This window comes from Natrix helvetica (genome assembly GCF_964273705.1).
Source record: "Natrix helvetica genome assembly, chromosome: 6".
In the NCBI taxonomy this organism is placed as follows: domain Eukaryota; kingdom Metazoa; phylum Chordata; class Lepidosauria; order Squamata; family Natricidae; genus Natrix; species Natrix helvetica.
In genome coordinates, this window is record NC_138553.1 from 74,550,329 (window position 1) to 74,576,321 (window position 25,993).

The 25,993-nt window shown below is 43.3% G+C and overlaps 1 protein-coding gene across 3 annotated transcripts in view; it reads left to right on the forward strand.

Annotated features, from left to right (window-relative positions):
* The first annotated feature begins 760 nt into the window (after positions 1 to 760).
* Positions 761 to 25,993, forward strand: part of LOC309394171 (rho GTPase-activating protein 8-like) — a 34,829-nt gene continuing 9,596 nt past the window's right edge. Inside the window, exons 1-10 of one of the 3 annotated variants that reach the window (XM_081957035.1) lie at positions 1,319 to 1,390; positions 1,490 to 1,768; positions 6,597 to 6,702; positions 7,850 to 7,990; positions 11,818 to 11,905; positions 14,331 to 14,462; positions 17,547 to 17,633; positions 19,285 to 19,383; positions 20,056 to 20,166; positions 25,698 to 25,771. In XM_081957035.1, the coding sequence (XP_081813161.1) occupies positions 6,666 to 6,702; positions 7,850 to 7,990; positions 11,818 to 11,905; positions 14,331 to 14,462; positions 17,547 to 17,633; positions 19,285 to 19,383; positions 20,056 to 20,166; positions 25,698 to 25,771 (769 nt within the window). In that variant the 5' untranslated portion in view covers positions 1,319 to 1,390; positions 1,490 to 1,768; positions 6,597 to 6,665. Of the gene's footprint in view, positions 971 to 1,261; positions 1,391 to 1,489; positions 1,769 to 6,596; positions 6,703 to 7,849; positions 7,991 to 11,817; positions 11,906 to 14,330; positions 14,463 to 17,546; positions 17,634 to 19,284; positions 19,384 to 20,055; positions 20,167 to 25,697; positions 25,772 to 25,993 lie in introns of those variants that run through there. The other 2 variants (XM_081957034.1, XM_081957036.1) reach the window with 2 other exon arrangements.

Consider the following 25,993-nt stretch of genomic DNA (forward strand, 5'->3'; position numbering starts at 1 on the left):
CACATGAAAAATGGCACAAATAAATGGATATAAATGAGCAAAACATAGACATAAACATATAAAAAGAGTACATATAAATGGGACAGTAGGACAGGGACGGTGGGCACGCTGGTGCGCTTATGCACGCCCCCTTAGGGACATCTTAAGCAATGTGTAAAGTCCAAGGTAGACAGCTTAAGGTAAAAGGTGTGGGAGTTAGAGGAACTAACAACTAAACAGCTCTGTTATTCTATTCTATTCTATTCTATATAGTATATAATGCATACTATAGCATTTTCCCTATTATTTCCACTTGGTGCAGAAGAGAACAACTAGGTGCAATGGAAGCCTCCAGATTTGACCCAGATTTACCTCTACCACTCCAGAAAACCTGAGGGTTTACTCATGGTCTCCCATTCCTCTACCATCCTGAGGGTTTCCTCATGGTCTCCCATTCCTCTGCCAGCCTGAGGGCTTCCTCGTGGTCTCCCATTTCTCTACCAGCCTGAGGGTTTCCTTGTGGTCTCCCATTTCTCTACCAGCCTGAGGGTTTCCTTGTGGTCTCCCATTCCTCTACCAGCCTGAGGATTTCCTCGTGGTCTCCCATTCCTCTACCAGCCCGAGGGTTTCCTCGTGGTCTCCCATTCCAGCACTGATCGGGGTTTTGATCCCCCTAAGCTTGCTGAGCTAGGTGCTGTCACCTGAGCGGGGCAAGAGAAGCTCAGAAGCTCACCTTTGGACTTCGAGGAAGCTTTCCTAGAAACCAAGCCCAAACTCGTGCCGGGAAGGCCGGTAATCCAGAGCAGGAGCGACACACCTCCCCCGGGCAGGTGGCATCGCCAGGTGAAACAGGTAGCCCTCACCTGGCCTGGCTCGGCCCGCCCTCGGAGCCACCGCCGTCCCTCCTCTCCCTCCACGCCAGCCGGGACTTCCCGCGACGCCCAGCTGGTCAAGGGCCCTGCCTGCTTCCTCCTCCCGCCCGGATGGGCAGGTAAGAGAAGGCGCCGCGCCTTACCTGGCCGGGGCGGCTTACCTGGTCTTCGGCGACGGGCAGCGAACGAAACTCGGCTTCGGGGAGGCGGCGGGGATTTGGGAGGGGGGGAGGGACGGACGAGTGCGGACAAGGCTGAGGAGGGGCTTTCACGGGCTCTCTTGGCCCCGCGGGGGCTTTTAGGAAACGGGGAGGGTGCTCCGTGCGAGAAGGCAGAGGGAGACCCCAGGAACAGGGCACTTCCCGGGGGTGGGGGCGTTAAAGCCCCCGTCCCTGCCTCGGAATATGGCCAGAAGGACCTGGGCGGCGCAACCAAGAGCGAAACCGAAGCGGAGGGAGAAAGAAATGCGGGAGTGGCCAAGCCTTGAGTCTCTGGGGCGATCCAGAATCTGCTGTGGTAGCCTAAGAGCTCCTATACAGGTAGTCCTCGACTTACAACAGTTCTTGTAGTGACCAAAGGGACAAGATTGGGAAAAAAAGTGACTACTGGCCTTTGTTTTGTTTCCCCCCCCCCCACAGCCGCCAACTTTGCAGCATCCCCAAGCGTCAGGGTGGTCAGGATTCGTGAGGCTTGGCGACGGGTTCACCTTTATGACCGTGTCCCACGGTCAGGCGAGGTCCCCTTTTGCCACCTTCTGACCAGCCAAGTCCACGGGGACAGGCTGGTTCGCTTAACAACTGGGTTTGCCAACTGAGCAACGCTTCGCTGAACCACCCGGGGCAAGAAAGGCCGTGGCGACGTAGGGCGAAACTCGGGGAACTCACTTAACGACAAAAATGTTGGGCTCGACGGTGGTCGTAAGTCGAGGACTATGTGTGCTTCTGTTGCGCATCCTGCCTACTTTGCAAGGGGTCACATTGTCCTCCTGAGGACCACATAAGCTACACACACACACACACACACACACACACACACACACACACACGTGATTGGCTGGCGATTTGCCAAGTCCTTTCCTGCCTCTGTAGCCACCTTCTCTGGTTTTGCAGCTAATAGGACAGGGGTGTCCAAACTTGGGAACTTTAAGACTTGTGGACTTCAACTGTAATAGGGAAACATTCCCCCTCCCTTAACGGGGTGATGCTGGTTTTCCTTTCCTTCCTCCCTCTACCTTCCCATGTCAGAAAAGTCAAGATAGCAATTCCCCCTTTTTATTTGTGGAAATGCATGCAAAACACAGCCCAGGATCGTCACATATTTTGGAGTATTGGGGTTTTTTTCAAGTTGAAGTTTGAGTATATCTGAAGGGTCTCGAGCTAGTGGAAGCCTAAATTACATATTTCTGCAAACTGGTGGTCTGTAATTCTTTTTTTTAAAAAAAACCAACAATTTTATTGAAATTGTTTTTAAAACAAGAGTAAGAATTACCTCAAGGAGAGTAAGAAGGAAAAAAGAAATAAAGAAATAAAAGAGGGAAGTGTAAAAAGAAAAGTACGAGAAAAATAGAAAAAGAAAGAAAAAGGATAAAAAAGAAGCTTTCAATCTTCTTTACAGCAGTTATAGGAACAATTATAAATTTACTTCTTTCTCTTTCTACATTGCAACTCTATAATCTATCTTGTCTAATCATCAAAGCAATCAATTATAAATCCATTGTTTTTTCCATTTTATGCAAAAAAAAAAGTCCATACGAAGAGTCCGTAAAGGTTTCCAATCCGCAATCAATGTAGATGTCCGATTGTAGTTCGACCCCTGGCACCCAGACAAATCATGACACTGCATAAAAATTGGCTGCATTCAGGTCATACAAAGCCTAAAGACGTATTAAAAGAACATCAAAATGCAAACTCAAAGTCAAAACTCACATTAAGAAAGCTGAATTGGAAAGCCAGCCTTTATTAAGAGCAAGCATGAGTTTATTCCACATGCAGAAGAATTCTTATCTGCTCTGAATGTACTTGCAAAAAGAGATTTTATCAGAATTATTACTAAGGAATGCACTGTTCTTTCAGTTTTTTTTTTCTTATCTGGGCTTAGTAACCCCTGAATGACACCAAAGAAGCATACAAGAGGGGGGGTGTTTTTTTTAAATGTTTTTCCTGCTTTCACTTTGACCATCTTGATTGTGTTTGTTTTATAATTGAAAATTACATCTTGCAAAGGAATTCCTTTCGCATAACTTACTGGGCAAAGTTTATGATGGAATCTAGGATTAAAAACAGATGTTTATAAAAAAAACATAGGAGGCAAGGAGTTAAGTCTATGTCTTAAAGTTGACAAGGTTGGAAAATCCTGAAATAATAATAATAATAATAATAATAATAATAATAATAATAATAATCATCATCTTCTTCTTCTTCCTCCTCCTCCTCCTCCTTCCTCCTCCTCCTCCTCCTCCTCCTCCTCCTCCTCCTCCTCCTCCTCCTCCTCCTCCTCTTCCTCTTCCTCTTCTTCATCATCATCATCATCATCATCATCATCATCATCATCATATATAAAAATGGCTGTGTGTGTGTATGTTCCAATATAACTCTGGAGCACCTCAAGTAATTTCAAGGCGCTCCAAACTTGGTACACATATTACATACCCTCTGGAAAGAAATACTGTGGGGATAAGACACTCCGAACACCCCTCGGGCAGAGGTGGGTTGCTCCCAGTGGTGGTGATTTGGCCTGGGTTGCAGAACCAGCAGCAACCCATGCTGGCCACACCCCCGAACTGGTTCCCCGGTCTCTTCTGCGGTTGCCGGCATGTTTCTGCGCATGTGCAGAACAATTTATAGTCAACTACGCATGTGTAAGCACTGAGTGGTGGGCATGCACAAACGCGCAGCGAACCGGTACCAACCAGTTCAGGAACCCATCCCTACCCTCAGGTGTGCGTTCTTTTAAGATACAGCCTGTTGTGCCTTCAAATGGCTTCTACTGTACAGCACAGTGGAGTTGCCATGGTAACGGCTTCACAGTACTCCCCAAGAAGGCTCCCTCTGGGCTCCAAGTTTGGAGCGCCTTGAAATTAGAAATTATGTTTGATCCGGACATTTCCCCCCTATAAATAAATACCCGGGCAATGCCGAGTTATCAGCTGGTAAACAATAAAAATACTCCTCTCCCAATCAAGACACAATTATCAAGTGGATTGTACTAAGGTTGTACAAGTAGTCCTCAACTAACAACAGTTCATTCAATGACCATTCAAAGTTACAACTACTGAAAAAGGTGACTTATGACGACTTCCCACACAATCCTTGCAGTATCCCCATGGTCAAGTGGTCAAAATTGAGATGCTTGGCAATTGACTCATATTTATGATAGTGGCAGTGTCCTGGGGGGTCATGTGATCCCTTTTTTGCGACCTTCTGACGTGCAAAGTCAATGGGGAAGCTGGATTCACTTAACAACCGTGTGACTGACTTAACAACTGATGCAATGAGTCACTTAAAAGCTGTGGCAAGAAAAGTAAAATGGAGCAAAAGTCACGTAAGAAATGTCTCACTTGGCAACAGAAATGTTGGGCTTAATTGTGGTTATAACTCAAGGACTACCTGTACCGTACGTACAATTAGCTTCCTCCTTGGATTCCACAGTAGGGGTAAAGTTTGATTCGTGAATTCTCCAGTCTTGGTTGACTGTTCCAATGTGGACAGCAGGTTACGATCTGATTGCACCAAAGGATTTGTGTGTGTGTGTTTAGATTAGTGTTTTCAAACTTGGCAATTATAAGGTAAGTGGACTTCAACTCTCAGCCTTCTCTAGATGAGCATCCTCAGGGAATTGAAGTCAATACATCTGTAGTTGCCAAGTTTGAAAAGCACTGGTTTAGACAGTTCCTTTTTAGTGGTTAGATGTGATCTTATTTGTCATCTTTCCCAAAAATAAACCAGGATAGTCTACAATTAGATACATGGCACATATTAACCTAATTTCTTTCCACAGGGAACTATTTAGCTTATGATTTATAATGTTGAGTTTCGCTGACAACCAGCATTAATTTTGTCAAGTAAATCTGCTGTCAGATCTTTTGCAAAGAATGAAAGTTAAGTATATCTAATTGTGGGAATAATTAAATCTACAATTGTGCTGTCAGGTCTGTCTACCTTGTTATATCTTCCTGATGTATTGCATATACAGACACATAGCTCTAAATATTTGGTGTACTGTTTGCTAGAGCAATATTTCTCAATCTCGACAACTTCAAGATGTGTGGAATTCTTCTCCAGCATGTTGGCTGGGGAATTCTGAGAACTGAAGTCCATTCATCTTAAAGTTACTGTAAGTGAGAAGGCTACATTAGAACCCTACAAATGTGCAAAGTTGATAGTTTTGGTTGGGGTGTGTGTGTTGTAGCTATACCTCCCTCCCTCCCTCCCTCCCTCTCTCTCCCCCTCTCTCTCCCCCTCTCTCTCCCTCCCTCCCTCCCCCCTCTCTCTTTTCATAGTTAATGTGAAATATATCAAGTTTTCTTCTCCACATATATCTACATGCATTTGCTGGACTTTTGCTGTTTCTAAGATCTCAAAACATAAAATTTTAAGACTTGTTATGCTACAACTTCTTTCTGCCATATAGATAAAACTTGCTCATCATAATCCAATTGTGAAAAGTATTGACCAGTTCACCAATGAAATATTGAGATGTATAATGTTAGTCTTTCAACTCCATGATACTTGTGGCCTGCCAGTGGAGCTGGCAGCAGATTTGGACAGTGAGGAGGTTGGGGAGGAACATGGGCCAGTCCTGGAGTCTGGGGAAGGCTCTGATGAGGGCTCTGTGTTGGAGGCAGAGAGGGGGCCGGGGCCGTATGCCAGTTATCAGCTGCCTTCAGAGGCAGACATCAGTGAGGCAGACGAACAGCTGGAGCCTGTTCCCAGTGTGCGCATGCAGAGTTGCCAGACAAAGGCAACTGCTAAAGAACAAGGGTCGACTTGGGAGTAAGGCCACAGGTGGACGATGAATGGCCCCTCCCAAAAGAAATAAAAGAGGAACAAAAGGGGAGTGGAGTTTGCAAGAGACAATTAGTTCGCTTAATTGGTTTGTGACTCTCCGAGATTCCTTACCAAGTTCTGCAGATATCAACCTGGCAGCTCTCCAAGCCAGAGAAGGTCTGTGACTGTAAATCCTCCCTTGAAAGACTTTGCTGGATGTGAATGAGCAGAATTCACAGTAAATTAATAAAAGGGGTTTGCTTCATGCACTTGGGAAGCCTAGGTCAGAACAGATACCTGTATTTTAGTAATTTTCTGGAGGTCTACCACTCATCTTCAGTTGTTTCTGCTGTTTTCTTAAGCTGTCCTTCCAAAACAGCTATCAGTTGGCAACACAACCTAAAAAATTTGAGGACAATCTTGATGTAGATACTGTTCACTCTCAATTGGTTTTTATTTTTCTTCTGGATAAACACACCATAATTTTTCAATCCCCCGTGTTTATCTTGAGGATGTGAATCCTGTGAATTAACTTGCTAGTGAAACTGGAAAGATGCTTTATTAACAGATCACAGAATATTAGCAGCCACCAAGGTGCCACTTCTTTCTGTTCCTTTAAGCTGGACTTCTGAAAAACCAGACTCAGATTAAATTCCACAAGGAATCTCTTAGCACAGATGGAAAAGAAAAAGCAGGGCATGATTCAAATAACGACAAGAGACTTTCTGAAATTTAAATCCTCACCTTTGTTTGTATTTAGGTCTGACCGAGCATTATTGGAGCATCAGTCACATACTAACCTGATAAACGGATTTTGTTCACCCAAAGGATGTCCGCAAGTGATTTTGAACAGTTAGCAGAAATAGGTAAATATAGCAATAAATCTATATATTTTGGTATCAAGTGGTCTCTTCGGGAGATTTGGAACATAAAAATAAATAGTTTGATCTGATTGTGTATTGTATTTAAGTTAACAAATTCTGCCGTGGCCATATTATCAAAAGCTATTTGAGCTGAAATTTAGATGTGCAGAGTGTATATGAATTATTGGTATGCACTTCCTATGAATTTGTAGGAAATAATATTGCTCTCATCCTAAATTGTAAATGGAATTATTACCGTATTTTTCGGAGTATAAGACGCTCCAAAGTATAAGATGCACCTAACTTTTGGGGTGGAAAACAAGAAAAAAAAATCTGCCTCGGCCTCCCAGCAATTTTTCTCCTTGCAAGCAAACAGCCCGTTTCAGTTTCAGCACAGCCTGATTAGCACAAGCAGCTGATTGTTGGTTGGATCGGCCTCCTGACGATCAGCTGTTTCAGGCTGCAGGGATTGCCAAAGCCTATTGCCGCCTCCACGGGCCACATTTTCCTACTGTTCCAGGCAGCGGGGACTGGAATGGGCGAAAAATGGGGCATGAGGAGACCAAAAAAGGATGCGCAGAGGCCAAAATTGGGATGCGGAGGCTGAAAATTGGATGCACAGAGGCGGCAATAGGCAATGGCAATCACTGCAGCCTGAAACAGCTGGGGAAGGCGAAAATGCCTCCAACACCGCCGTGGTCACACCCGCCATGGTCATGGCCACCCAGCAACTGGGCAGAGAACCCGTTGCTGACATTTTTAAAGCCCCCTCCTGTTGCTTACTTTTGCTTGTGGGGAAACCGATGGCTTGTCAGCCCTTCTAGGAATGGGAGTTTGCAATAATCCAGCCTGGCCATTTTTCATTTAACCTCAAGGTGGTGCTGTAACAGTAAATCAGCTATTATATATTTTATATAAAGGTTTTGGGTTTTTTTCCAAATTTTAACAGGAGGGGGTGTTGAAGTTGTGATTATTTACTCACTGGAAAAGACAGCTGAGTAAGCTCATCATCTAAGCTAGGGAACAGCTACAAGGAAGTAGAAAAGTATGCTAAAGTATTTTACTTAATGGATAGCTGCTGATTATTGGATTAGCAGTCATTTTTGTCTTGTTTCCAAAAAATGTGAGTTTTAATTTTGGTTGGCTTCAGAACTGCAGATAGATGAAGCTGAAAACACAGCAATGGGGGAAACCAGGAGCTTTTCTGCAGCGGAGTCAAATCAAGAATTTGGAATAAGCCTCACTCACCCATACTACGATGTGGCTCGACACGGCATTGCTCACTTTGCAGGTACTGGCTTCCTTGTAGGTTTTTGTATCCCTTTCTTACACCTTATTTTTCCAGCTCAGTGAGGAGTGGGATGCAGGAATCAAATCTCCAACATGGCAGGTGTGGTACCACGATTGAAGCCATGCCTTTTGGCGTGTACCGATATATGTGGATCACCACGCAGACTATTTATTGTTGATTCGGTTTAATATATTTGCAGAATGCTTCCAAAGCTGAAGCATCTTGATATGCTTTGTCATAAAAACAACAGTAAAGTAAAACCCATTGTTCTTGAGGCTTCCCAAGAGCATGAAACAAACTCAATGTTTGTTTCCTGACAAAAACCGCTTTTATTAATTTACGGTGAATTCTGCTCATTCACAGCCGGCAAAGACTTTCAAGGGAGGATTTACAGTCTTATCTGGCTTGGAGAGTTGCCAAGCCGATATCTGCAGAACTTGGCAAGGAGTCTCAGAGATAATTCAATTAGCAAACTAATTGTCTCCTGCAAACTCCACTCCCCTTTCGCTCCTCTTTTATTTCCTCTGGGAGGGGCTGCTCATCGTCTGGCCTTACTCCCAAGTTGACCCCTGTTCTTTAGTTGTTCCCTTCGCCTGGCAACGTGGCGCATGTGCACATTGGGAAAAGGCTCCAGCTGTTCGTCTGCCTCATTGATGTCTGACTCCGAAGGCAGCTGATAACTGGCATATGGCTCTGGCCCCCTCTCTGCCTCCGACGCAGAGCCCTCATCAGACCCTTCCCCAGACTCCAGGACTGGCCCATGTTCCTCCCCAACCTCCTCTCTGTCCGAATCTGCTAGAAACCTGTCTTTCTAATATTCATACCAGAAAAGTTCAGGATGAATATGTGAGTTTTAACATGTATGTACCCAAGAGATGTTACCATATTTGTTCCCTAAATTTCAATTAGAAGACATTTGAAGACTGCTGTTACCAACTCACACATGTAGCAAGACCTCCTGGATCACCTCAGGTGACTAACCAGTTCAATCAAATGCCTGAGTTTTCATTTTATTTTTACAACTGGGTAGATCACATCTGGGTAGATTGCCTAGCATCTAAAAACTAAAATGAAAATTCAGATCCTTGGCTGAAATCTGGAGAGAACTCAGTTACATATACCATAACCAGCATGATCTTTGCAGTTGCACCCTTCACTTGAGGAATAAGGAACAAAGAACAGAACTAGACTAAGAAACATCAAAGAATATTGAAGAAGGTGAAAAAAATTTACTTTAATCAAGATGAAATCTTGCCAACAATCCAACCAAGGCAGATGAAACTAGGGAAAGAGATAGAAATGCAAATATTCACTATCAACTCAAGCAGAGATTCTCTAACAACAGTTAATAACTATTATGGAGTTACTAATAGATTATTTTATTAAACATCTTCAATGAGCAATACAGTACAATAGCAGAGTTGGAAGGGACCTTGGAGGTTTTCTAGTCCAACCCCCTGCCTAGGCAGGAAACCCTATACCGTTCCAGACAAATGGCTATCCAACATCTTCTTAAAGAGTTCCAGTGTTGGGGCATTCACAACTTCTGGAGGCAACTTCTGTTCCACTGATTAATTGTTCTATCTGTCAGGAAATTTCTCCTCAGTTCTAAGTTGCTTCTCTCCTTGATTAGTTTCCACCCATTGCTTCTTGTTCTACCCTCAGGTGCCTTGGAGAATAGTTTGACTCTCACTTCTTTGTGGCAACCTCTGAGATATTGGAATCCTGCTATCATGTCTCCCCTAGTCCTTCTTTTCATTAAACTAGACATACCTGCAGCAACAAAACCTCTGATGGTTTAAGGCCAAATCAGCAGAAAACGAATGTCCCATTCAAATCAGTAGCACTGACTACCCTCCATAAAACAATTTTTCTCTTTAATTATATTTTATTCTCATAACAGTCCAGGGTTTGAAGATCTGCAAATGTTTCCCTATCTGCAGGTATCCAGACACCTCATGGTTGAGGACTATTAAATGGTATCTCCCGGCCATTGGGATAAAGATATTTGTGTGATCAAAAGTTGACTCTGACACTTCCAGCCCCCTGTGAAAACCATCGATGAAATGTTCAGGTTTAGCAAAAACCCTTCAATACAGAACAATCAGTGTCCCCAACGTTTTGTGTTGTGTTCACGTTGCCTGAATGGAGAAACAATTAGGGGCTGCTTAGAGAAGTTGACTGGAGCCCATCCATTCTCCAATTGCTTTGATCCCAAAATGTGAAGTCAGATAGTTGGTCACCTCAACTATTTTAGGGTCCAAAATATCAAGACGAGTGGCTGCAGTAGCATAATCAAATCCCTCCTTTTTAATGTTTTATCACAGTGAGGGCGAACCTTTTCAGCACCGAGGGCCCAAACCAGAACGCCTGTCCTTGTGTGCGCGCCGGAGTGCTGGAAACCCAAAGACCAGCTGGCCAGTGCACACGTACCTGTTTTTGGCCATTTTGGGGGCTGTTTTCTGTGGCATTTTTGGAGGCATTTTCCAGCACTCTGGCACTTGCAAAGACCAGCATGCCAGAAAACAGAAGAGCTGCTGGTGACGGTGTGTGTCTCCACAGAGAGAGCTCTGCGTGCCACCTCTGGCATACGTGTCATAGGTTTGCCATCATGGTTTTATCAAATACAGTCCTGGATTTACGACTCATTGCTTGGCTGCAATTGAAGCTCCACCCATGTATTATCTGCATTTAGGTCAGTGGTTCTCAACCTGTGGGTAGGGACGCCTTTGGGGGTTGAATGACCCTTTCACAGGGGTCGCCTAAGACCATCGGAAAACACATATTTTCGATGGTCTTAGGAACCGAGACACCGATTTGATGGTCGGGGGTCACCACAACATGAGGAACGGTATTAAAGGGTCGCGGCATTGGGAAGGTTGAGAACTACTGATTTAGGTGGAGCTTGCCTGCTTGCGACCATCATCTTGACTTTTTTGGACCACATACGCAAACATCCCTGCTAATAACAAGCACAACTTTAATAAGGTGTAACGCTGACTTTGTGCGCTCTCTGTTTTGAATTCTGCAAAACTGAGGCTTTAAACCAGTGGGTTTTTTTTTAACTTTGGCAACTTGAAGGTGGCTGGCTGGGGAATTCTGGGAGTTGAAGTCCACCCATCTTCAAGTTGCTAAGGTTGAAAAACATTGCTGTAGACTTAAGACCAGAGGTGGGATTCAGCCAATTCGGACCGGTTCAGGCGAACCGGATGTAAATTTTATGTCTGGTTCGGCGAACCAATAGTTCCAATGACTGGCTGGCCTCTCCCCTCCCAGGAGTCCCCACACAGCCCGTTTTGTATCCCAGGTAAGTGCAGGGGGCACAGAGAGCCCGGGGAGGTAGAATACAGGCATCCCAGGAGCCTGTGGAGCACAAAAATGGGCTTATTTCCAGACTCCCCTTTCAATCAGGATGTCAACTTGGAAAGTGTTTCCATGACTACTATCGTTGAGATAGGAAAAAGGAAGGAGAATTCCATGCATACCTTTGGCCAGAGTCAGGTCTCATGTTCCTACAGCTGGCATGTGAAATGCACATGTTCATAGCCTGCCACAGCACTTGTTGGTGGATGTGATTTATGACACAGACAGAAGGGAGGGGATACAGGGGTAAAGTTCAAACGCAATTAAGCGGTAGTCAGTTTCGGCTCCGCAGAAGAACGTGCCAAAGTGTTGATCCTAATAAATGAATGGATTTCTTTTGAACTTTGTCTCGAGGTTCGTAAATTAATTAGGTCATCTTTTGGAAACTTCACACAGCCCTCCTGAGCAGAAAACGTCTCACCACGATTTCACCTGATTTCACTCTACCCTTGTTGATTCTACAGGTGACGACTCTTTGGGGAGAAAAGTGATCGCCTTCAGTTCATGCCGCCTGCCACCTTCTCACCAGATTAACCACCGCCAGTTATTGGAGTAGGTCCATTTATTCTTTGCTTTCTGGTCCTTTCTACTTTTTCCTGCTGCACAACTGCAGTTTGCAACTTGGTTTGCTAAGGTGACTTCTCTGTTTTGTTTTTATCTGTGTGTCACTATCCGCTTCAAGGCAGCCAGAAATCACAGTAACATAAGTAACATAATCTCATCTGCTTTGTTCTGTGCAAGTTTTTATCTATTTTTTAAAATAACGATAACCTCCACCCTGATTTTTTCATGTTTGTTTATAGATAGTTTTCTGTATTGGAATTTGGCACCATGTCCCTGAATGGATGTGTTAATGTCAGTTCCCAGAAAAGCCATTTTAATGCCAGTTTCTTTGCCCTTGTTGTTTGTTATATTTGCGTTTCAAGCACCGATGATGTGCGTTTTCTCTGAATAGTTTTTCATGAACAGTCCTCATATTACGACCACAGCTGAGCCCAATATTTATGTTGTGAAGTGAAACATGGTCTAAGCGAGTTTGCCCCATTTTATGACTTTTCTGCCACAGTCGTTAAGCGAATCATTGCATTTGTTAAGTTAGTAACGTGGTGCTTAAGTGAATCTGGATTCCCCATTGACTTTGCTTGTCAGAAGGTTGCAAAAGGGGACCATAGGACCTTGAGACACTGCCACCGCCCTAAAAAGGAGTCAGTTGCCAAGCATCTGAATTTTGATCATGTGACTGCAGGGATGCTGCATCGGTCATAAATGTGAGAAATGGTCATAAGTCATTTTTTTCAATGCCATTGTAACTTGCAACGGTCACTAAAGGAACTGTTGTAAATCAAGGACTACCTGTACATATTGGTTTTGTGGAGATTTTAGTCTAGAACAGCAATGGCAAACCTTTTTTGGCTCGCGTGCGCAGGTGTGCCGCACCCATAATGCAACGTACGACAACCCCCCCCCCCCCCATCCTCAGTGCTCATGCGTGCATGAGAGGCGTTCCCCCCCTATTTTTGCATGCTTTTTTCGCCCTCCCCAGGCTCCAGAGACTTTATAGGAGCCTGGAGAGGGTGAAAACAGCCTCCCCGCCCCCCTGGAGGACTTCCGGAGGCTTCAGGGACCTTCAGAAGGCTTCCCTGAAGCCTCCAAAGGGCAAAAAAATGCCCCTACGAGCAAATCGGAAGTCATTTCCGGATTACTCGTAGATTCTGTTTAAGCCCTCCGGAGGCTTCAGGGAAGCCTCCTGAAGGTCCCTGAAGCCTCCGGAGGGCTTAAACCGCCCCTACGAGCAAACCGGAAGTCCGTTTCCGAACTTCCGGTTTGCCCTTAGGGCCGTTTTTTTGTGCTCCAGAGGGCCTCCGGGTGTGTGTGGAGGGGCTCTTTTCACCCTCCCAAAAGCTCTTATAATGCCTCTGGAGCCTGGAGAGGGCAAAAAATGGCTTTGAAAAAGGCTGAACTCAGCATGCCACCTGTGGCACGCGTGCCATAGGTTCTCCATCCCGGGTCTAGAAGAAAAGAAATTGGGATAATCCATATTGTTGTGGGAGAAATTGTAAGAATTTGAGGAATAACTCCTGGGGAATGTCAACATCTGCAAGAGGAGTGCTAGATGTGGTGTCATAATAAAAGTCCCATCCCATTTGAACATGCACCCACAAAAGGAATAGACCTTCGGTCAAAATACCACAATGTCATCTTGCAGGTTTTGACCCTTCCCCATCCCACACAGGGGTCTCTGAATTGAGGGTTCTTGTGATCCCTTGAGCTCTCCTCCGCTAAGAAGGTGTCCATGGCATTTGGCATTTACTGAAATTTACCTGCACAAGTGTGTTAAAATGGTAAATATTCAGGATGCTAATCAAGTATATTCTTTTCCTTTCTCAGATAAATTGTTTTTCGCCCATTATAAATCCAGAGTGCATCTATTAATCAGTGGTGGGTTTCAATTTTTTTTAGAACCTCTTCTGTAGGTGTGGCCTGCTTTGTGGGAGTGGCTTGCTGGCCATGTGACTGGGTGGGAGTGGCTTGCCAGCCATGTGACTGAGTGGGAGTGGCTTGGCAGTCATGTGACTGGGCGGGCGTGGCCGACTTGTAAAATGTGGTGAAACTCACTTAACAACACTCTTGCTTAGCAACCAAAATGTTGGCTCAGAAACTCTGGCATTTGAAGCACGCAAGTCTTAAAGCTGTCAAGTTACAAGACCCTTGTACTCCTAACTCTTTAGGGAAAAAAACCCAGGGGTGTTCAAACTTGACAGCTTTAAGACTTGCGGACTTCAACTCCCAGAATTCCTCCTCTCGCTCTTCATCTTGATGATGTGCGGACGGGCGGGGGGAGGGAGTTGGAACTGGTTCTAAACGGCACTGTAGATTTGAGGAACCTCTTCTATAGAAGAGGTTAGAACTGGCAGGAACCCACTCCTGCTATTAATGCTATGTGTTGTTTTCTCTTTTTCCAAAATCCTCTTTCTAGATATTTGAAGTACACGCTGGAACAGTATGTGGAAAGCGATTACACACTTGTCTACTTTCACTATGGATTAAACAGTCAAAACAAGCCATCTCTGAGCTGGTTGCAAAGTGCCTACAAAGAATTTGACCGGAAGTATGGGTTTTTTTTTCCCATTTGTTTGTATTTTGAAAATGGGATGCTTTGCTTGTAAAAGCACAGGTCAGCCAAGCTGAAATATTTTAATTTTTACTGACTACTCTATTTTATCCTTGCTGCCTACCAAATTGCTTAGACCTGCCTCTTGAGATCCTCTCAACATCCTTGTGAATGGAAGAGATAGAACAGAACAGAATAACAGAGTTGGAAGGACCTTGTCCAGCCCCCCGCTTAGGCAAGAAATCCTACACCACTTCAGACAAATAGTTATCTAATCTCTTCTTAAAAACTTGCATTGTTGGAGCATTTACCACTTCTGGAGTCAAGTTATTCCACTGATTAATTGTTCTAACTGTCAGGAAATTTCTCCTCAGTTCTAAATTGCTGAGAGATATTGGTTAAAACCCAGATTCCAAGTCCAATATTCTTGTGGTCACAGTTAAAGTGGCTGTTACACAATGACATCACGTATCGTTTAAAGGACCTATATCGCTTGTATGTCATCCTAATGCTGGGTTGCTTCACCTCAGCAACTTTTAAAATGTGTGGGTTTCGACTCCCAGAATTCCCTAAGCCTCAAAACACAAAATGTCCGGAACAAATGCTATTTGATTGCTTTAGGCTCCTGAAGGAACACAGGATGTGTAAATCTTAGGAATAAGAAAATAAGTGCATAATCCTGCCATTGGGCCTGGCCACAGGTGCTTTTTCAGTTCTCCTTTTGATATTATCAGAAGAATGCTTTAATTTATAGGGCTGTTCCCTATAGAACTTTGAAGGAAAAATCTTCCAGTTTGAATGTGAACTGCTGGGCCTCCCTCCACAATGCCTACTTCAAGAAACCCATTTCCTTGCCTTTCTGTGTGGGTGTAGAAAATTGGCAAACAATAACTGCCAAATTTGCCTTGAACTTGGAAAAGACATGGCAGTTTCACACTTTTAGATGTCAGATGCTACATATATATAGACTAGTATAGATCTATTTCGAGCTAATTAGCTCTCATCAGCTAGCCATACCCTTACTGGGATTTGAACTTGGGCTTAGTGGTTAAGACTCCTGCCTAATATATAATACAGCCCAGGTTCAAAATATGGTTTTCTGCCTGCATGGTCTTCTGTGATGAGCCGAAGGACAGAAAGAGGGAGTAGTGACCTTTCTCCCATATTTAGGCATACCAGGGGTTGTAACACAAATACATACCTATTTCCCTGGCTCAACTGACGAGGAGGAGAGCCTGTGGCTTAGTGGCTAAGACTCCTGCCTAAGATATAACACAGCCCAGGTTCAAATCCCAGTAACGGTATGGCTAGCTGATGAGAGCTAATTAGCTCGAAATAGATCTATACTAGTCTCTCTTTATTTATTTATCAGTACAAATATTCTACTTTTTCCCCCTGCCAGCATGTCGGATGCTACAATATATATATTGTAACTGCCTCTTATCTGTTAGCATGAACTAGAAAATCCTGAAAATGCCCGGCTTATGCCAAATGTAATTAACACCAATCTTTGAAATGGATAAAAAGGAAAACAAAATTGATACACTTTTCCACATTATTATTATTGCCCTGGTATGAAATCACTTTATCTTGTCTACCCGTGTGATTGTCACTAAAAGTTTGACACTGAGTAGATGTTACTTAATGATCCATCAACGCCATCATTTTAATTGACAGGTGTTTCTTCAAGAGAGAGCAATTGGCTAACCTTTGTGTGGGGTTGGAAAGGCCCGGCTTAGTTAATAACTGGATGGGAGACCACTAGGAAATTTCAGGGTTATAAATTACATTGGGGATTTAAAATAAAACAACTTGGAAGAAATTGCTGGGAATTTTAAAAAGAAGAATCCTATGGATTCTATTATTTGCTTCTCTGGCACAGCTCTTTTTTTAAAAAAAAATATTTGTAAAGTAATAATTGCTACAATACAGCACGGTAGAATCACAGTGTAGATCCCAGTATTTCTATAAAAATAATAATTTCTAATATAAATCATCATTGTCACACTATATAGAAGAGGAAGTGTCTTAGCCACTGAGCCACCGTGTCCCCCATCACAATAAGAGGGGACAAAACAGCAACTGGAAGTCAAAATTCTAACTTCAATGCCATTGCAGCTACACTGGAAAGTAATTCTCAGTTATTCAGCAGACTTTGGTGGTGCCAGCCACCAGCAAGGACACAGCACATCATTTATCCACAAGGATCCTGAGCGGACTTGTCTACAGACGCAGATACTGAAAAAAATAGAAATGAATAGAATAGAAACACTGCTATACTTCGTTACTCCTCAACTGGCAATGCAAACTTCTCATTGGTTTACAACAGTGTTTCTCAACCTCGGAAACTTGAAGATGTCCGGACTTCAACTCCCAGAATTCCCCAGCCAGCGCTGGCTGGGGAATTCTGGGAGTTGAAGTCCGGACATCTTCAAGTTTCCGAGGTTGAGAAACACTGGTTTACAAGGACATATTTTAGGGACATGGGGTGGGAGTGGTTAATATCTGCAAGATGGCAAGCCTACCACATTGCCAGCTGCCTTGGAGATGTTGAGTCACCTTTCCGAAGCAAGAATGCTTGGAGATCAGTTTATTTGTGCCAAGAACGGTTAGTTTTCATCATCCTGGTTCATTTTCTCTTCCAGGTCTCTTTAGGAATTCAAAGCACAAATACATCTGAAACAGAAACATTAAGTCAAATGGCGTCTGTGATTGTGTGTGTGTGTTTGTGTTTTAGCTGCATTTAATAAAGATCTTTTCTGCTCTTCCTTTTTTTTTCTTTTTCTCCATTTCAGGCACTTTGCTCGTATCATTTCGAGAGATTTATTTTTCTCTCTGTCTTCATTATTCGCAGCAAACAATATATGTAGTGGTTTGTAATGTAATAGCTGTATAATTTTCACCTACTTGAATTCCATCTAAAACTGACCATTCCCTCTTTTTATTTCGCATTCAATTCCCTTTAAATTAGATGTACTTGGAAGGCAAGTGCATAATATGCCAGTAATGAAAACTTTCCTGCAGCTGCTTCGCACCACAGCACACGGAAGCTCTCTAACCATTTAATTTTCTTTTCTGCAGATACAAGAAAAACCTGAAAGCGCTCTACATTGTACATCCCACCAACTTCATCAGGATAATTTGGAATGTTTTCAAACCTCTGATGAGGTACAGTCTGGATTCTTTTTAGCAGAAGGAAAGCGAAATTATTTCTCTTTTACCATTCTTTAAGGATGTCTAGAAGCACCTGCAGGATAGAAAATGAAGATTGAAATAGTTGGGGCACTCAGTAATCTTTAAATGACAGAGATGTGGTTTTCCTCACAAATTTCCAACTAAACCTGTTTAGACTAGGTTTTGTTTTTTTTCATGTTTGGATGGCTTGATTGGGATTATCCCCAGAAACCATTTCAACAATGGCAAGGACAGTTCTGGGTTTTTTCTTCCCAGTTGGGTGACCGTGAGATTCTGTAGCAGTCAGAGGTGGTATTCAGCAGGTTCTGACCAGTTCTGGAGAACCAGAAATTTTGAGTAGTTCGGAGAACCGGTAAATACCACCACTAAGTGGCCCTGCCCCCATCTATTCTCTGTCTCCCAAGTCCCAGCTGATCAGGAGGATTTTGCAATAACATTCCCCTGGAATGGGTTGGGAATGGAGATTTTACAATATCCTTCCCCTGGAGTGGGGTGGGAATGGAAATTTTACAATATCCTTCCCCTGGAGTGGGGAGGGAATGGAGATTTTACAGTATCCTTCCCCTGGAGTGGGGAGGGAATGGAGATTTTATAATATCCTCAGATCTCTAAGGATCAGTCCATTCCTATGGTAGAGAGAACTAATTAGCTAGAACTATATATTGGAAAGGTTACTTAGGATTAAATACACTGAAAATCAAAAATATGAATTATACGAAAGTGCTTCTTTCTAGCATAAACCTTCTTCTCTTTGGGTCAATTAATTCCTGCTCATGAAAGAATGGGATTTATTTATTTCATGCTATCTTCCAGTAGATGGAGCTTCAATATACAAGTTTTCTGCTCTACTCTGAGTAATAATAAAAGGCTTTTCTTCTTGATAAGCTTTTTGCAGAATAATTTCCAGAAAAGTCAACAATGTTTAAAAATCCATTTTAATTCCATTTTATGGCTTCTCTGATATGCCTGATATCGTAGGGCAAAATGGCTGTGGTTGTTATTTTTTTAAAATCGATTTAAAAGGTTACTTTGACTAGTAAAATTATTGAGTCTTGTTCTCAAAATGGGCATTTTAACTTAAAACAAGTAGAAGCTTTGTTTGCATATTCCTAACCTAATATTTGGGCATAGCTACTTATTCCATCAGTTTTATTTCTGGAACTCATAATAGTACTTTTAAGGAGGAAAGAAGACACTTTTTCAAAGGACTTTAGTCTGAACACTATATATGGGTTTTCTAGGCAAAGTGTTCTATGCTTCCAATATTACTTTTTCTCGGTCCTATTTTTTGTTTCCTTTCCCCCCTCATAGATTTATAAGGGGAAAATTAATGCATTCAAGCCAGAGGTGGTATTCAGCAGGTTCTGACCAGTTCTGGAGAACCGGTAGCAAAAATTTTGAGTAGTTCGGAGAACTGGTAAATACCACCTCTGGCTGGCCCCGCCCCCATCTATTCTCTGCCTCCCGAGTCCCAGACCGATCACAAGCATGAGGTGTGCAAATGTTTGATTGTATGAAAATGGCTGCTTCCGCCATTTTGGCCCATTCTGGTCCTATCTAATAAGCAATTCAGTTTCTCCTGCTCCAGATATTGATACTGATAGAACGTCTTCTGTGTTTTCAGTCACAAGTTTGGAAAAAAGGTGTTCTATTTGAATTACTTAAGTGAGTTGAGAGACCACCTGAAATATGAACACTTGAATATCCCTGAAGAAGTGATTCGGTATGTGATTTTTTTTCTTCTTACTTTAATATTTACAGCTATTTTTATTTCTCTCAGACGCTGGCACCGATTTGGATACAACTGATTTAGATTAACTTTATAGAGCTAAGCACTTTGTATCATAACCAACCGGTGGCCAGCAGAGCTGGCAGCAGAGTCAGTGAGGAGGTTGGGGAGGAACATGGGCCGGTCCTGAGGGTTGAGGAAAGCTCAGACGAAGGCTCTGTGTCAGAGTCAGAGAGGGAGCTTAGACAGCAGTGAGGCAGAGGAACAGCTGGAGCCTGTTCCCAGTGTGCGCATATGCTGCCAGAAGACAAAAACAATTAAGAAAGCAGGGTCGACTTAAGAGTAAAGCCACACCTTGGAGGTGATTGGCCCTTCCCATAGGAAACAAAAGAGGAGCGAACTCCTTCTCCCCCTCCTCCTCTTCTCCTCCTACTTTTCCTCTCTGCCTCCTCCTCTCTGCCTCCTCCTCCTCCTTCCCCTCCTCCTCTCTACCTCCTCCTCATCTCTATTTCTTCCTCCTCTCTGTCTCCTCCTTCTCCTCCTCTCTACCTCCTCCTCCTCCTCCTCCCTTCACCATTTTCTCCTCCACCTATGAGTTTAGCTTGAGTGATATAAGTGGACCAAACATTTTACCTGTTGAATATTGAGATTGTGTTTCCCCACCAGACACGATGAAAATCTTCGGATGAAACAGAAGAGTAGATCCCTTCCTCCAGCAAAACTTCCTCCACCGCGGCCTCCTCTTCCAACGCAACAGTTTGGAGTCAGCCTTCAGTAGTAAGCCCCCTGCTTTATTTGACCATGTTGCTGAATGGAATCTTACCCAGTGGTGGGGTTCATATAATTTAACAACCGGTGCTCTCCCTAATGAATTCTTCCAACAACCAGTTCACCAAACTGCTCAGAAAGTTAACAACTGGTTCTCCCGATGTGGTGCGAACTGGCTGAATCACACCACTGATCTGACCCCTTCCAAATAACTAGTCCACTTTGATGGCATCTCAGGCCTGCTACACGTCTTGCTGCCAGGACCATCAGCTCCACATCTGGGCTTGTAAAGAAATGCCAAAGTCATCTTGGGGATAAGGTCAGAGGGAACAAACTGTTATGGGGAGGAGATTTATCAAACAATATGAGCTACCATATTTTTCGGAGTATAAGACGCACTTTTTTCCCTCAAAAAAGAGGGTGAAAATCTGGGTGTGTCTTATACACTGAATACAGCATTTTTGGCCTCTTGAAACCTCCCCCCTTTGCAAAAATGGCCAGGCATAGCCTTTAGGAGGTTTCCAGAGTGCTCCTGGGGGCTGCTGAGAGCAAAAATGAGCAAAAGCGGGCCATTTTTTGCTCGTTTATGCCCCCCCCCCAGTCCCAAGGGGCACTCTATAAGTCTCCTAAAGGCTATGCATGCCCCTTTTCTGATGAAAAATGGGCCAGTTTTTATGATCATTCCCCCCCCCCCCCAGCTCCCAAGAGCATTCTACAAGCCTCCTAAAGGCTATGCATGCCCTTTTGTGGACAAAAAATGGGCCCGTTTTTGCGAAAAATGGGCCATTTTTGGGAGGTCTGCAGAGTGTAAAAACGTTTTTTTTTAATTTGCCTCTTCAAAATCTTGGTGCATCTTATACTCCGATGCGTCTTATACTCCAAAAAATATGGTAATCCTGAGGAAAAGGGAATCTTGCAAAAGAACTCACACTAACCCCATCTTGATTTTGCTTGGGATAAGATGGAGTTCTGTAGAGAGAAACTCTGCCAAGTTTTCTCTTCTTCACCCAACAATGATAAAAAAAACATTACAGCCATCCCCATTCTGTCATTTCTTGACCTACCCTACCTCACAGGACAGGATGCTGAAAAATCCTGAGCTTGGCTTTTTTTTTTTTTTTTGCTACTCCTGTATTTTAAAATTTGGGGATTGAAAGAAAGAGAATCCAAAGATTACACAAAAGGGTGTCAGGGTTCCAAGTAACACACCCAACGAAAGAAGGCTCGAGGCATTAGGTTCCTCAAAGTTCCATTTTATTAGAGATGTCATATTGGCACATCTGGGAAAACCCGAATCTGAAAGCTTCCAGGTTTTCCCCACCCAAAAGAAAGTCCAAGCCCCTGCCCGGCACCCACATGTCTGTCACATGGTCCATGCCAGGGTTCCAAAGAGCATCCAAAAGTAAATCAGAGTCTGAGGCAAAGTATTGCACAAAGTTCCAATTTATTAAGAGAGCCATGTTGGCACATCTGGGAAAACCCGAATCTGAAAGCTTCCCGGTTTTCCACCCCCAGTTGAAAGTTCAAGATCTTGCCCCCACACCCACAAGACCATCCCATGGTCCAATCTTCCACTGCCATGCTGGCAGTTCCACCCATCCAGTTCCTGTCAGGTGCAGAGGTGCAGAGACAAAGGATGACCTTGGCTTTCTAGAAAGAATTTTGTTATGGCTACATAGCATCTCACTCCTTACAATCCCCCCTCCCATTTTCCCCCAATAAAAAATGCATAGTAGAATAATAGAAAGTGTGGCAGGCCAAAGATCCAAAATAAAAGATGGCTGCAGGCCTGACAGGCGGCCTCTCCTCAGAAGAAAAGTGTATCCTGAAAAGAGAGTAATGTGGGGGTTAACATAAGCATAACTAACCACCTCTTCCCCATCCCGGGGGGGCCCTTTGGCTTGTTGGGAAATTTATCATGGAATTATCAAGCACTGTCCCAACTGGAGATGCCTTCTAGTCACGCCCTACCAGATGCAGGGCAAGATGTCCTTGACTCTCTGAGAAAGGAATGTTATTATAACTATATATCTCCCATACTCCATATAATCCCCCCTCCCATTTTCCCACAGCATTGAAGGTGGCAGGCTGAAAGACCCAGTGCAAAATATAGCTTCCAGGCCTGACAAAGGGATTCCTTGCAACACTTAAAGAGTGGTCCAGAGATGCTTCATTCTTGCACAGCAATGCCTACTAATAGAAGCTGACACTTTCTGCCTATCCAAGTTATTAATAGCTACCGATGGTGTCATTTCTCCTTTGCTTACGAGAAATGCAGTGAGCTATAATGGTGAAAGAATGATCAGAGAAAGAATAATCGTCCCGTGTTTTCTATCTGAAGCAAACTTATAAGCTTTCCTTATATTGGAGCTTCTAAATATGAGTTGGGGGCTCAACCGCAGGGGTCATGGAACTAATCCCGAGTGGCCGGATTCATATTTCAGCCCAACTCAATGATGTCTCCCGATATCGCTTCCTATCTGTTTAGATAGATTTTGACCTTTTTTTAACACAGAGGCACTCCCTCATTTTAACCTGATAATAATCTTGAGGACTTGATTTGGCTGGGAGAAACATAATGGGCCAAAGTCAGCCAGAGGCCTTCTAGTCTTCAAGATCAACAAAAATCCTGATGAGTCGATGTTCAAGATGTTTTTTTGGCAGGAGCATCATCCTCATCATCATTTTTCTTGGGTTTATTTTAGGTCCCAGCTTGGGTTAGGAGTTGGGATTTGGGGATAGTGTCAGGCTTGCCTCACTCAATATCCAAGAAAGAAAACCCCCAACTCCAAATAATTAGAGAAAAGATACTTTTAACTGGATATGAAAACAGCAAAAGTGAAGCAAGATCCGAGGTAAAAAGTGTGAACTCATACATTTCAAACATTTACTCAAATCCCTCCCCCCAGTTATCCCGACCCAATGTCCAATCTCCAGTCCCCAAGGATGTCATCTTAAGGCAGCCTCATTCTGCTGGTATGCAGAGACGGTTGGTCTTGACCAAACCCAAACACGAACCTTCAGCATGCGCAGAAGATGGTGAGAACAAAACTCCCTTTTTTGAGATGTCTTGAGATGTGTCCACCAGCATGCTTCCCCTCCCAAATACCACGAGCCTCCTCCTTTCCCATTACTATGGCAGCCGATAGCAAGCATGCGAGATAGAGGCTGACAGATAGTGTCCCATGCACCATAGAGATTCACGCTGCCTGAAATTCTTTGATTGTAGAAATCTTGTTAATAAAGACATCCAAGTACTAACCTACATGAATCTGCTTAGCCTGTGAGCCCAAGTTGGCCAACTGCTGAGATAACCTTAAAGGAGATGAGTCATCAAGCATGGCATCTTCTGGATAAAAGCTGGATGGTCCCTTGGTCAAGAAAGCCTTGAAAAGTGCTCACTGTCCTTCTGAAGGTCTATTGATGTTCAACCTTACCACGCCACTCCTGCTACTGTTAGTGGAACTTTCTGTGGGTTTCTAAAGTACCAAAACCACCAAACCTTTCTCAAATAACAGAATTTCCCCATTTATGGATGTGGAATTCTTTAAGACCGGTTCATTATCTTTGTCATCTCATAGAATTCTCCTATGTGAACTTAAATGGGGCATTTAATTTCCAGAAAGTGAGGAAGACCTATGGCTGTAACACACAACTTTCCACCTTTGAGTCTTCAGATAATCAATACCAGGAATGATGTTGGCTAGATGTGTATTCATGGTGACCTTTTCCTAGAACCTTGGCCTATGATAGCATGAACCAGCGCATGCCAGGATATTCCACAGCTGCAAGAGGGAGGAGGGAAGGAAAGGAAGGAAGGAAGGAAGGAAGGAAAGGAAGGAAGGAAGGAAGGAAGGAAGGAAGGAAGGAAGGAAGGAAGGAAGGAAGGAAGGACCGACATGCTTTGGAGATGGTTAAGGCACCAGGATAGAAGCAAGAAATTGTGAATTCTAGTTCCTCCTGAAAGCCAGCTGGGTGTCTTTGGGCCAGTCACACTCTCTCAGCTCAACCCAAAGTTGTTGGGAAAATAGGAAGGAGTTTATGCATACTTGCCATCTTAAGTTATTTATAAAGTAATAAAAGTGAGATAAAATATGTAATCTAATGTCATGAGATGATGCAACTGTTTTAAAGAGTTGCAGACAAGATGTGTGTTTACTCAAAGCCCCTTTTTTGGAATCAAATCCAAAGTCTTGCAAACCATAATACACTTTTCCTGAAAGCCCGCTTAGGAACTTCATATTTCCTAGTTGAAGATAACTCTCTGAGAAATCATAACCTTAATCAGAACATATAATCAGAACCTACATGGCTTGGGACCTAAGGTTACCTAAGGGATTGCCTTTTTCCAAGAATCTCTACCTATCCAATTTGATCCATCAGATTGGGCATGCTGCAGATCCCGTCATCCAAAGAGTATTAGATAGCCTGGGGATCAGAAGATGGGCCTTTTCTGCAGTTGCCCCTGCTTTGTGGAATATTCTCCTCTTGGAAATTAAAATGGCCCCAACCTGGATGGCCTTTCATAAGGCTTAAAAAACTTGGCTGCATTTCTGGGCTGGGAATTCTGAATATGTTAAGGACCGTGTTTCTTGGCTTTACTGTTAATTGGTTAATTATCTCAGCTGCTGTATATATCATATTTTGGATACTTTTATTGTTTTAATAAGGGATGTGGTGGTTCAAAGGGGCACAGTGGCTCAGTGCCTAAGACGCTGAGCTTGTCGATCAGAAAGGTCAGCAGTTCGGCGGTTCGAATTCCTAGCACTGCATAACGGAGTGAGCTCCCGTTACTTGTCCCAGCTTCTGCCAACCTAGCAGTTCGAAAGCACATAAAAAATGCAAGTAGAAAAATAGGGACCACCTTTGGTGGGAAGGTAACAGCGTTCTGTTTGCCGTTGGCGTTGAGTCATGCCGGCCACATGACCACGGAGACCTCTTTGGACAACGATGGCTCTTCAGCTTTGAAACGGAGATGAGCACTGTCCCCTAGAGTTGGGAACAACTAGCACATATGTGCCAAGGGAACCTTTACCTATTGTTTTAATTTTTTTAATGTTTAATTGCTTTTTTATGTTTTTAGAACTGTAAGTTGCCCAAAGTCACTGGTTGAGACGGGTGGCTATAGAAATTGATTGATTGATTGAACAAGCGAACAAACAAGTCATTTTTCCTTGAACAAGGTTCAAAAACTCTTTCTGTGAAGATAACACATTTCATTTTTACCCTGTTAAAGAATTCTTCTGAAGTTATGCTGAATGAGCTCCACAACTGTTTTTCTTTTCACATTGGATGTTCCAAGTAACAACTTGCTATCAAATAAACTTTTTTCTCTATATGGGGGTATGTGTCAAAATCTACTAGATGGTAGGCACGGCATCAAAATCAATGCACTGCCTCCTTTTGTTGAGACACTTCTTTTTTCTTTTCTTTTCTTTTTAAATGAAAGGCAGGTTTAACAGATTAAAAGCCAGATAGCTTTTCCAATGCTGTGATTTTTGTTCAGGTCATGTTTCAACCTGTTTTCTTTTCTCCAACAGCCTCAGTGCTAAAAACAAAGGGGAATTAATCCCACCTGTAATGAATCACACAGTGGCTTACTTGAAAAAAAGAGGTAAGGATTCACTTCATATCTGCCTATAGTTCCATCATTTTAATGGAAGAGACCGATTTCTGCAGACGTATTTGAGCCGATTCATAGAAATGAATAATTTTCAAGAGACTATCCAAAATTAAGCAACTCGTTGAACATTTGAGATAAATATAGGAAAAGAATAAATCTAAACTTCTCCCCTCTTGCTTCCTCACTAAATGTATACTCTTATGATGAAGAAAG